The 12,916-nt window shown below is 46.0% G+C and overlaps 1 protein-coding gene across 1 annotated transcript in view; it reads right to left on the bottom strand.

The window, feature by feature from the left end:
• The window catches only part of NCOR2 (nuclear receptor corepressor 2), a 355,588-nt gene that overhangs the window by 152,473 nt on the left and 190,199 nt on the right, over positions 1–12,916 (bottom strand). Inside the window, 4 exon segments of the mRNA XM_033174224.1 lie at positions 2,530–2,584; positions 5,199–5,377; positions 7,148–7,238; positions 8,717–8,889. Of these exon segments, the coding sequence (XP_033030115.1) occupies positions 2,530–2,584; positions 5,199–5,377; positions 7,148–7,238; positions 8,717–8,889 (498 nt within the window).

Genomic DNA, 12,916 nt, shown 5'->3' with positions numbered 1-12,916 from the left:
CAAGCCCTTTCTCATTTTACTGTCATTTCCAACTACGCACAGATAAACAAGGATATAATATCACCATGCTGAGAAAAGTATGATCTCACATTTCAATTGGTATTATAGTACTGTGACACTGTTCCGTTATGCAGCAAATGTCAACAAGTCTCCATCTCAATTCCTAAATTGTAAATGCTAACATCCTTGTTTCAACTACGGGCCAAACATTCTGCAGCAACTCCTCTTGGCAAGGGTCAAGGTTCTGAGCTAACAGTGTGTTGAGATTCCTGTATTGTAGGGGTTGGACTAGATGACCCTCAGGATCCCTTCCAACTCTACAATTATTTGATTCTATAATAGAGCTTTTAACTGCAATTATAAAACCCATTTGCTTTGCTTCAGAGCCTGCTTTGACCATCTGCAAGATAGATGAGTGTCAGGGAAGTCCCAGCTATCCTATCCTATAGCCTGTGAAACCTCTGTGACACCCACTACCCTCTGTAACCAATACAGATTATGGGCCATCCCACACAACACCACCCATCCTCCTCTGAGCAACAGCTACTTTCTGTTGCAACTTCCCGTCTGTCTGTCTGTCTGTCTGTCTGTCTCAGCTGATATGTGCAGAGGCAAAAGACATCTGGTTAGCCAGTTTCCTTTATTGAGAATCTTTCCCTACTCTCCCCCCACCCTCTCCCAGTTGGGGCCTCAAGTGGAGCCAAAGGTAGAGAATTAAAGGGGAGGAAGAAACTCTGCATTGAGAAATCACAAAATAAAGTGTTAGAGAACTGATACATGCCCTTAAGTGAAGTACAGCTCTGCATTCTGGCAGAGAGTTCTATTTCCAGCATTATGGAAGACTGCACAGGAAAAGATGGAAGGACTGACCCCAGATGACTGGAGCAACTAAAAGCAAAAGGGGGGAAGGAGGGGGAGGAGTAGCAGAAGTCTATCATGCTTTAGCTTCAGTGGAACACTACATATAACCTGCCATACAACTGTCAGCAGCCATTATTTCCACCCATTAAGCTTGCAAGGTGGAACACACTTCACTTTCAGGCTGATGCATTCAGTTTCCCGCTTTCGGGAGCTGTCAACTGCATTCCAATCCCAGCGTGCTGAGGAAAGGGCAGGAAATCAGCTCCTCAGTGGTGTTTTGAGACTTGACAAGTTATATTTCAAGAGCAAAAAGGTTTTCCCATCCAGCTTGCTAGCAGATTAGCTCAAGACCCGGAGCTGCCCAAAGCAAGGTTTCTTAAAATGCAGCCCCATGGAGTTATGGGGGGGGGGGCGCTTTGGATAAGGCCAAGTCACTGTGTTGCTCCACTGAGCTGCATAGGATATGACTGCACAGTGCATGTCTTGTAGTCCCTCCACTGGCGCAGGATTCCTCTCCCGCTTCAGCTCATGACTGCAGTTGACAAAAGCACAAGCCACAGGAGGCTTTGAACAAGAGTGGACGAATCTCAATTTTGGAATTGAGAACCACTGCCTCTTCCTTGAAACCACCATGGGGAACATACGGATGGGAGCACAATTTGTTTGGTTAGGATCTTAATGAAAGTCTATGTATGTTGCTCTTCTGAAACGCAGCCAGCCATCAAAACTCACACTTCTCCATATTTGGCAATGCAGCTATAACCCCCACCCCCCAAAAAAGCATGCAAAAAGAGGGGTATGTGACCCAAAAACACACAGATTAGTGAAAATAATGTGCATTATATTAGGAAAATTGCTTTGCTAAAATGTGTACTGTAGTCTGGAATTTTTCATACAAAAATGCATATAATAGGAGAAACAAGTATAAAGCCACATTTGAATTTTATGTAGGCTTAAAAAATAAATAAATCACAAATGCTCCAAACTGAGTCTAATATTGGAAAATTAAGAAACAGAGAGATCTGTCCAGCCCCAAGCAGCTTTACCAGTCCTCTGACTTTCTTTGCCTCTTGGATTCTGCCTCTCCCTGTTTGATTCAAAATGCAGTTTGATTATTTATTATGTTTTAAATATTCTGTAAGCCGCCTAGAGTGGCTGGGGAAACGTAGCCAGATGGGCGGGGTATAAATAAAATTGTATTGTTGTTTGTTGCAGTCATGCTAAGTTGCTATTCTGGCAAGGTCCACCTCCAATCTAAATCATGCTTTTGAAGTGAATGCAAAACTGGTCTGTGTTATACATACATACACACTTAATTTTATTTATATGCTGCATTTCCATAGTTCATGCTTGAGGCGGCTTACATGAAAAAAATATGTACATACAACATAACAAATGTAGTCGTAAACATTAAATAAAGCATCCAAAAATATACAACCAAACCCCCAAACCTCCACACAAATCTCATAAACACACACACACACACCCCATAATCATCAGTGAGAACTGTAGCTGGAGTCAGTCTGGGCCCCACTGTGAAAAAAGGCCTGCAAGGGAAGAGCAGATCTTCCAGGACTCACAGCCAAGATGCAATCTAGATGGAACAATCTGGGCAAGAAAAATCTTTGCTTAAAAAGGAAACATAGGAAATGGGGGAAGAAGACTTACTTTCCGGTCCAAAAAGGAAGCGATGAGGCCAAAATTCTTTGGATGCTGCATGAACCTAGAAAACGGAAACAAGAGGGGCAGGGGGTGGAATTAAGAGGCAATTATAAAGGGTGTTTCACTTGAAAATCCTGATTGATTTTGTTCAAAGAAACAAAGCAAAAATGTTTCTGTTTCCAGCTGGGGCCGCATGTGCTGATCATAGGCCCTTGCTCAGCAGTGGAGAACTATTGGCCAATGGGTCTAATCAGACCCGCCCCCCCCTCCACCTTCCCATTTGAACCGGAAGGTCACTGCAGCCAAGCCACATTCACCTGCCTAACGCCTGATGTCATATATAGGTTTATCAGGTCTCTGCCTGTACAGTATAGTAAAAAAATGGTGGTTGTTGTTGATGGTGATGATGATGTGTGGGCTGATGTGTTGGCGTGTTGTTGGTGCGCGGCAGGTAAGGGCACAGCTGTGCCAGAATGGAGTTTGCAGGCACTGCCAATCAGCTGAGTCAGTGCTTACAAAGCTCTTCCACCCTTGCTCACGCGGTTTGATCTGAAACCACAAGGGCAGAAACGGGTCACTGATGCACACATCAAGCGACTGACAGGCGGGCTGTAGCCCCACCCACCTGTCAAGCTTGGCCTGAAGGGGTGGAGAAGATAATGCCTGGATCTGCTGCCCACTCCTGGTGGTATTAGACAATACTGAACTCCAGTGTGAGGCAACTCCCAATGCTCATGCTGCCCCAAAGTATCTTTTCTCCTAATTGCTCCCTCAGAGCACCATCTTCATCTGCGCTGGTCTTGAACCCGCCCTTTTGTGCTTCAGAACTTGATCTTCTTTCTGCCCAGCACTGACTATGCCTCTTTCTGGACCTCAGATACTAATCTACCTTCCTTGGAACCCGGCTTTGCCTGCTCTGGTCCCAGTTTCCACCTGCTGGGCTGACAGCCAGTTCCTCTGGGCCTTGACACTTGACAATCTGAGTAAGGCTGCTACTAAGGCACCTGGTGACTCCAGACAATGAGAAATAAACCCTGCTCTAATCTACATTTTTGTTGTTGTTCAGTCATGTCCGACTCTTCGTGACCCCATGGACCAGAGCACGCCAGGCACCCCTATCCTACACTGCCTCCCGCAGTTTGGCCAAACTCATGCCAGTCGCTTCGAGAACACATCTACATAGTCCTGGCCTAGTTTCAGTGTCTTGGTCATGCTGGTGTGTGACAGGATCTCAGCCGTTCTAGATGAAGATGGAATAACTTTGGTGACTAAAAATTATCTTTTCCACACCGGACTATAAACGGGTGTAGTGCTAAATATAGCTGGACTGAAATGATGATATTAAGTGATGTATATTAGTTTACTGTATTTGACAATTAAGACATATAACTGATGCAAAATCAAGGTATTCATTTTGTCCTGATACTATAGTTTTCATGAAAGTCCATATCAGGGGTAGCTAATTTGTTGGGTTCAAGAGCCACATTTGCTGTTGGTCAACCCTCAGAGGCCCTCGTGTCAACAGTGAGCAGGGCCCAAGTATGCACAATCACACGCGCACACACATGCAGAAACCTCTTTTTGTTTCTGGAGCATTCCAGCCTGTTAGCAGTGTGTCTTGGAAGAGGGAAAAGAAGCAGTAACAAATTTGTTGGGGGCAGATGGGCTACTTAAAGTTTGTAATAAAATTTCGTAATATAAAAATATGGAAAACATTAGCATTCAGTGCAATATTTGTGCCCCAAAATGACTGGAACTCTTGAGAACTGTTTAGACCTTTTGAAATGGGTTTTATGGTGGGAAACCACTACTGACATTGAACTGTTGTATTTATTACAGGGTTTTTGCACATGCCTTCTGCTCATCCTTTCAGCAGAGGGAGCCCTTTTGGTAGTTCCACTACCTGCAGAAGTTCAGGGTGTGATTGTCCAGCAAAGCACATTCTCTGCGGAAGCCTCTTCTAAGTCAGGGGTCAGCAAACTCCCCGCTCAGAGAAAGAAGGCGCTGCACTTACCTCCCCAGGGACTCCCACTGCCACTACCGCCGCTTCTTCCTTCTTGTGAAGCAGGTAGGCAGAGCAAGCTCGTCTGCTCCGCTCTCTGGCCCACAGGAGCACCAGGGCAGTGGCGGCGGTGGGAGGAAGAGGCAGAGTGGCGGAGGCTCTGCCAATCAAACCAGGTACAGCATTTGATTGGCAGGTTTGTCCCCGCGCCGTGCTGAGGTAAACCAGGCACGGCGTTTGATTGGCGGAGCCGCTGCCGCTCGGCCTCTTCCTCCCGTCGCCCGGAGTCTCGGCTTCATGGCAGGTTCCGGCTTCATGGCGCAGGCTGGATTTACGAGCCTGAGGGGCCGCATCTGGCCCCTGGGCCTTGGTTTGCTGACCCCTGATCTACTTTATGGAAATCCTTCCCCACAAGGGTGTATCTGGCACCTTCACTGCTCTGCTTTTGGCAAATGCTGAAGAAGCACCCCTTTATCCTGCCTTTGACACCTGAGAAGTGTGTTTTTAGAACCCAACAACCTTCTTCCTGTGACTGTGATCTGTTTTAATTGGTAAAGGATGGCTAATAAATTTCATCATTGTCATCACTATCATCTTGAACTGATGAGTTTTGCATCTTAGTCCATGATAAATAGATTTGACTACGAATGGGCCCCTCCTCAGCGCAACTCACTTTTCTCGGAAGGTTTCTTTCTCCTGCTCGCTCCACATGTTCATCACCTGCCGATCTTTGTACACCTTCATGGGGTCGTCCATGAGGCCATTCATGTTAATGAACTTGATGCGTTGCTGCTCAGCATCATACAGCATGGGAGGGATGACGGCAAGCTGTCGCATCTGTTTCTCCAGATTCTGGGCAGGGAAAGCAGAGGAAATCAGGTCTCACTGAGAGCACCAAAGGAAAACTGACCCAAGGATGAAGAAAGGAAAGACCAACCTTCGCCAACCTGCTGCCCTCCAGGTGCTTCGGACTACAACTCCCATCAGCCTCAGTCAGCACAGGATTACAAAACACCTGGTAGGCACTAGGTTGGTGAAGACTGGTGTAGGTGCTGCACAGAAGAAAGGACGTTATCAGGGAGAAGCCAGGAAGTGATGCACTACATTCAGTGTTGAGGAAAGCTGCTGCTGCTGCGACCAAGAGAGACCCACTGCATCTTCTCTCTCCAAAAAGGAAAAGCTTCAGCATTAACTGAAAGATGCTGTCTGGATAGTCGCTCTAGAGCAGTCATCTTCAGCTTTTAGGTCACCTGGGGGATTTCATAGCACAGATGGCCTTGGGACCTGGGTCTCCTTGGACATATTCAATATTCTAAACACTACACCACTGACTCTCTAACTAGGGAAGGTGTCTGGGAAACTGAGGGCTATAGTTGTCAGATGGGAAGGGGCTAGAGCAGTGGTTCCCAATTAGCTAATTACTGAGGACCCCCTATTTTTCAAAAGCCAAGCTAAGGACCCCTACTTTTAAAATTTTGATAACTCTATGGTATTTACCTCTGCAAAGCAATTTTTTGAACAAAAGTGGGGTAGCACCTAATAGGCAAAGGGTTTTTGGTATACTAAAAAAACACCATAAAATTTGTGATATTTCCATGCAAAAATGACAAAAAAAATAGTTGGGGGGGGGAGGCAAGGGATAGGGTTGCGGACCGACTTGGTGCTTTCCGCAGACCCCTAATTGGGAACCACTGGGCTAGAGGATGGACTGTGTGTCTAGGCCAGCAATTGTTTGTTGCTCTAGAGCTGGGGTGGTCAGCCTAATGCCCTCCCAATGTTGATGGGCTCCAACTCCTATTGCAAGTGACTGCTGGCTGGTGAGCATTGTAGTCCAACACCATCTAGAGGGCACCACGCTGGAGAAGGCTGCTGTAGAGCCTCAGCTCTATCAGCCTGAAACAATTCTCCCTAAGAATGCACATACAATATATAGGATTCATCAGCATTAGGCACACTTAGGGAAGACATGGCTGTCAATGGATATCAGTTATGACGGTTCTCTAGAACCTTCTACGTGTTCAGGATACTGGGGCTAGATAGATATTTGCTCCGAACTGCTAGTGCCTTTTTATGTTCTGATGACAATTACTAGGGAAGGCACAACCTACTTACACTCTGACATTTGTATCTTGCTGATGCCCAGCAGAGTTCAGGGAGCATCAGAATCTCAGAGGAAGGGGCACCTGACAAAGAAACAATTCAGGAGCCCCCTTTTAGAATGACATCACTGAATCTCTTCAGCAATGATAGGTAGCATCAACTGGCAGACACCACAGAAGCTGACAGACCCAGGAGGGAGGAAGGGAGGGAGGGAGGGAGGGAGGGGGAGGGAGAGAGAGAGAGAGAGAGAGAGAGAGAGAGAGAGAGAGAGAGAGAGAGAGAGAAGTCTCCCTAAGTCCCCGTTTAGGGTCCTGTCAAATCCATCAAGGCATCACATTCCCCAACACAAGACAGTGTTTGCTAAACACAGCTTGGGCTGAAGCTAATGCAATTTGGCAGCAGCGTCAACAGTAAGTTCCAACGCCAAGGTCTGTTGTGGCTGCACTGGTTTCCCCAGAGGAAAGGAAAGAGAAGAGAAAGAGAGAATGCAAAAGGAAGAAGAAAACAGTGACCCAGCCTCACCTCTTGTTCCGAGAGCCCATCAATAATTTCTGACACCTCGTGTTCGCTGCGTGCCGCAGACATGGAGAGGCCACTGCCCCTCTGTCCTACCCTGCTGGGAAACGGCAAAGAAAGTGCTGAAAGATTTATGCTCCATTTTGCACTTGGCAATGTATCTTCTTAACAATTACTGTGGCTGCTTGCGTGCGATGAAACAAGTGCCACGCAAAGAGTGGAGAGGTCAAAGCTGGGAAACGTGGAACGTTTGTGTGTGTATATATACACATGGCACGGGGCACAAGAGAAGAGCAAACTTTACTGATAGCCCAGTCAAAGAGACTTTTTCGACATAGAGGTGATGGCACAATCACTGCCACAAGCTGACATCTGTGCCGTGGCCATGAGTCCTGCACATGCCACAGTATGTATCCAAATCTAGCTATTGCAACTGGAGCCACTGAGTGGGTGAAGGAGGCGGTGTGCTTGGAAAGCCAGTCTGGATTACATTGGCTCATCTGTGTGAGTTTGGGGGACTGAGACCATTGTATAGATGTGCTAAACCAGCGATAGTCAAATTTCTGAGCTTTCAGGAACTGGATCAGACCTTTCCCAGCCAAGGTGCTTGAGGACTACATCACACTTGGCAACAGAATTCACTGCCACGAGATGAAGAGATGCCCACAACTTAGGCAGCTTTAGAGAGGAGATTAGACAAATTCAAAGAAATACACCTATCAAGAGCCACAAGTTATTTCTTTATTCGCTTTTTCCAATCAGTACAAACACCAAACTAAAAAGACACATACAACAAAAACCATGTGCCTCTGAGCACTAGTGGCTGGAATAACGAGAGCTGAGAATGCGCCTGCACTCAGGTCCTCCTTATGGGCTTCCCAGAGGCATCTGGTTTTCAGGATACTGAACTAGCTGGGCCTTTGGCCTGATCCAGCAGTGCAATTCTTATGTCCATACAATAATATTTTCCCCTCTGGTTTTAATTACAGAAAATTAAATATATTTATTTTATCTAGAGAGGATCTGGGGCAAGGTGGTGGTGGTAGCTGAAGGGGAACCCAAATGATTAGGTGCAGGGTTGATTGATAAATTTATTGTGTATTTGATACTAACTTTTGTGTATCCTTTTTCAAACTTTAATAAAATTTATTTGGGGCAAAACAATTTATTTATTGTTGTTTTAAAAGGAAAGTAACTGGGAGTAAACAAATTGGGGGGAAATCAGATTCGGGTTCATCAGGGACATGGTGCAAATTGGCTAAAAAAATTATCTCAGGTGATTTGGACTAAAAATTAGTTGGATTGACTTCTTTGACGTTTCAATTCTGAATTCACATCTATGTGCTTAATAGCATATTAAAATTCTATGCAAATTTCTGCTCATGGACTTCTTCCCCAAACCATTTTAGCTAGGCTGCTGCCTGGAGGCCAGCATTTTCCACACAAGGAACTGGAGGAAAAGCCCCTTCTTACCCCAAGACATTCCTCTCCACCAGAAACTGACACGCCATCTTCAGTGCCAAAGGAGTCTTAATGCACCCCTGCCAACACACACTTGAACATGCCTCCACTAACCTCTGCATGCGCTCTTGGAGTTCCCTCTGTTTCCTGATCTCTGGGAACTGCTTCTCATAATATTCACGTACTTTGCTTTCCTTTGCTCGGCGCCGGGGGTTGTTTTCTATGCGCTCCACTTTCTTTTCCCAGGCTTCCATAAGCTGGTCATAGCGCTGGCAAAATTTCTGTTCCTGAAACGGTGGGTTTTGTGGGGAGGGAGAAGGTGGGGAGAGGGAGAGAGAGAAAGAGGTATTGAGAGATCAAAAATGGTCCCATGGAAGTCCATTTCAAATACCTTCTCACACCTCAGCAGCAAGGTCTCAGAGGAAAATTAACAATGATTCTCAGTGCAAAGTCACAAAACTGAAGAAAATGGCACGGAAGATAAGCCATACAACATCTCCTCATGTGCTCAGTATATGAAACAAATCTTTATCATTTAAGTTCTGGTGATAAATGCTTCTGGGAGGAGGGGAAGGTGCTAATGAAATGTGCAGTCTAGGAACATCTAGTCACTGAGGAACAGGATGAGGCGAGGATGATAATCACCTGAGACAAAGATGATTGTACATTTGGCAAGTGAAGGTACATTAGGCAGATAGGATGGGGAAGACCCAAATCCTGTCCCTTCAGCTTGAGATTTTAATCAATTGAGCCAACTGATTAAAAGCTGCTGCCACAAAAGCATAAATGAGGATATAAATGGGTTTTGAGCCCAGACTTTCAGGAAATCCCCGAGAGCATATCAAGGGGGTCCTTAAGGAGAAGATCAATGATAATAATTATACGCTGCTCTTCCTCCCAAAACACACAAATGACAAAACACTTAAAACATATAAAAATAATTCCAGTACATATGGAAACTAGGAAAGAAGTTTTTCAGAAGCCAAAGGTCTTTAGGAGGTGCTGAAAAGACAACAGAGATGTGGCTGTCTAATGCTTAGGTGCCAACAAGCAGGTGCCGCAACATAAAGGATCTGGTTCCCATTTTGTGAGGAACAGACTTCCTGATCTGCAGGAGGCCCTCCCTTGAAGAGTACAAATCATGGTGGTCAAACTAAAAAATGGTATTCTAGAGCTGGAAAAGGGACAGAAAATAATCAAGGGCTTGAAGCAAATTCCCTATGAGGAAAGGCTGCAACTAGGTTCCTGAGTTGTAACGAGATTGTTGTGACAACTGGGTGTTCACCCTGGGACATTTCCCAAACCACTCTGTGGGGGTTCTGGAAAGACACAAAGGGCTCCTCAGCAGGCAAATGAGTGTGGCAAAAGTTCCTGGTAGTTTTGAAAAGCACTGCAGTTTTAAGAAAACACAGACACAATTAAACAAAACAGGAACAACATATAAATAATGAAGTACATAGAAATGCTTGTCGTTTCTGGACGACAGGTCTGCAGAAATGCTGTACAATACAGTTCCTTAAGTAGATAGAATGAGAGCAGGAACTCCCCCCCCCCCCCATTACACACACACAGAGACGTTTAACAGGAGTATGACTCAGCTATTGTCCAGAACCCAAGAGGAAGGCACACATTAAAAACATCAGCCTCATGAACTGGCAGGCTTCCATGCCGCTGCCGCCCCTCCCCCCCCCAAAAAAAAGACTGAAGGGAGGAAAAGGAGGAACCAAGAAGGTTCAGAGAGTCCCTGCAGTAATCCTTTTAGGCCTCCTGGAATTACTCTGGTCTATTGTGTACCGCAAAAGCATGGCCAAAGCTCTCTAACGGTGAAGAAAAGCGTGCAAAATCCATCTGACGAGAAGGCCACAGCCATTTCCTGTCAAGCTTGAGCCTCTGTCCTGCAGTCTTCGCTGCACAGGCCCATCCTTAAGGACTGTCTGGAAGTTTCCAGGTTGATTCTCCTCACCTTTATCCATGGATGGTTTGAGGCCAATGTTCCTGAGAGACCGTTCTTCCCCTCACAGCTTCCATAGAGGTGCTGCTTTTTAAACTTGAAAGGCTCAAGCCTTACATTCCTGAGAGACCACTGTTCCCTTCACAATTTCTACTGTCTGTGCCAAATAAATAAAACAGCTTTCCATGTGGCAAGCACCAAATGGCCTGGGCACACAGATTGGCATTTTCTCCTTAGGTGCTTCTTGTCACTCACATCTTTTCCTGCTCCTTTTTCACAGCCAACAGCAATATGCTTCTAATGCCAATTGCTGGAAACTGCAGGAGTGGAGAGCACTGTTGCACTCAGGTCTTGCTTGTGGGCTTCCCATAGGCACCTGGCTCACTGTATGGAACAGGATGCGAGGCTAGATGGGCCACTGGCCTGATCTAGCAGGCACCCCTTAACTTCTTATGTTCCTTTGGCCAGAGTTCCTATTATGCAAGGTGTGAATAAACCTCTGCAGGTGGCAGATTGGGAAGAGGTATGGGTCCACTCATGGGGATATTATGGAAAATCTGAGCCACAGGGCAAACTCCATTGTGAAGTTCACCAGAGGACACCTTGCCAAAGGCACAACTTGTATGCTATCTGTGTTACCACACGGAGGTCAAAACGGTCTCAAAATTCCCATCATCCCTGACCACTGTGCATGTTAGCAGGAGCTGATGGGAACTGGGAGTCCAGTAACACCTGGGAGGGTCACAGGTTCTCTGCCTGCCATAAAGAAACAAAGACCAGATTGACAGCAACTCACAGAGCAGCACAGGACAGGATTAGTCACTATAGCCCCAAATGCCCAGGTAGGAAAGTTTGGCCTGCCCAAAATGAAACAAGCAGCACTTGGTAATTTCTCTGCTTCATCACCCTAGTGATAAAGTACCTGTATTTGAAAGCGGGTGCTTTCTTCTGCAAAACAAAGTCAACCCTTTCATTTTAGCAACAGCTTAGTGGCTTCTTGAGACAGGTCTAGATCCAGCCAAGAACAAAGTGCCGCTCTGCTCCAGCTGTGCTTGATGCTCAGCCAGGAAGAGAAATATAAAGAGATTCAAGTTCGAGCTCCCAATTAATCCGGCTGAGGATTCAGTCACTTTAGCTTCTGTTTAGCTCAGTACCTTGAAACACCAAGGATCCATCTGACAAAACGAGTGTTCCAGCCAAACAGCATCTCCTCTGCTAACTAGCTAAGCTCTGCACTGTAATCCCTTTAGAATGATGATTTCAAAATAACTTCCAAAGAGCTTTAGAAGTAGCGGCAAAAGTGGAACAGACACCAGTTATGCATCTTGTCAAAACGTTTAAGATACTGGCATGACTCAGTCAGTACTGCTAGGATCTATGAGTAAAAGGCTGCAAGGACCTGGCCAGATTCTTCAGAAGCTGTACCCAGATCTGGGCTTAAGAACACAAGTCCTACTGCATCAGGTTAAAAGCTCATCCAGCCCAGCATCCAATTCTTACAATGGCCAACCAGATGCCTATAGGAAGTTTGCAAGGAGAACCTCAGTACAACAGTGCTTTCTCCTCTTGTGATTCCCAGGAACTGGTATTCAGAGTCATAGTGCAACAGTGGAGGCAGAGCATAGCTATCGTGACCAGGAGCCACCGATGGCTTGAAGGGTTCGGAGAAACTGGAAGCCAAAGGAACTCAAAACAGGTGGCAGCTGGGGCAAAGGGTCCTACTCAGCTGAGCAGGCAACCCCCCTGGAATTTAACCCAGGGATGACCAATCCAAAGACATTGTGTTGCCTGCCAATCACACAGGCTGTTATTGCACAGCCTGGATTCCCTTCGGTTCCTCAAGGGGGCGCTGAATCCAGAACACGAACAAGGTTCCAGGTAGCTCACCAAGGAGGGTGCCTCCTCACAAACTAGCAGTGTAAACAGAAAATGGGAAAAAATCATTTGCATAGACTGTTGACCTTATGGCCTCACTTTATTCTCCCTCTTAGCAGCGCTCATTTATAGCACCAACTCCTTCCAGTTTTAGCTATGCCCCTTCCTTAAACACTTAATTGATGAGAAGGCTGCAGGCAATGCTTTGTCTGGTTATTTCAAAATAGCAAAACTCCCCTCCACCTGCTTTCTCTACCTGTCCATTTCCCCTTGTCCTCTCCATCTACTTCCTCTGGCCTGCTCTGTACCAGACTTCCTTCCCTGGGGATCAACTTTGGCAACCACCTACTTCTTTCCTAAGCACTCTTCTCCCCTGCAGATCAACACATCTCAGTGCCACAGTGGGGGTGAAGCATCCTCCTCCAGGATCTGCATACATGAGTTGCCAATAGACTATGTAACTCCATCCTGGATATGTTTGTTTTTTA

Source organism: Lacerta agilis, chromosome 17 (genome assembly GCF_009819535.1).
Source record: "Lacerta agilis isolate rLacAgi1 chromosome 17, rLacAgi1.pri, whole genome shotgun sequence".
Taxonomy (NCBI): Eukaryota; Metazoa; Chordata; class Lepidosauria; order Squamata; family Lacertidae; genus Lacerta; species Lacerta agilis.
The sequence above is the reverse complement of the archived record's forward strand: the minus strand, read 5'-3'. Positions and strand labels throughout refer to the sequence as shown.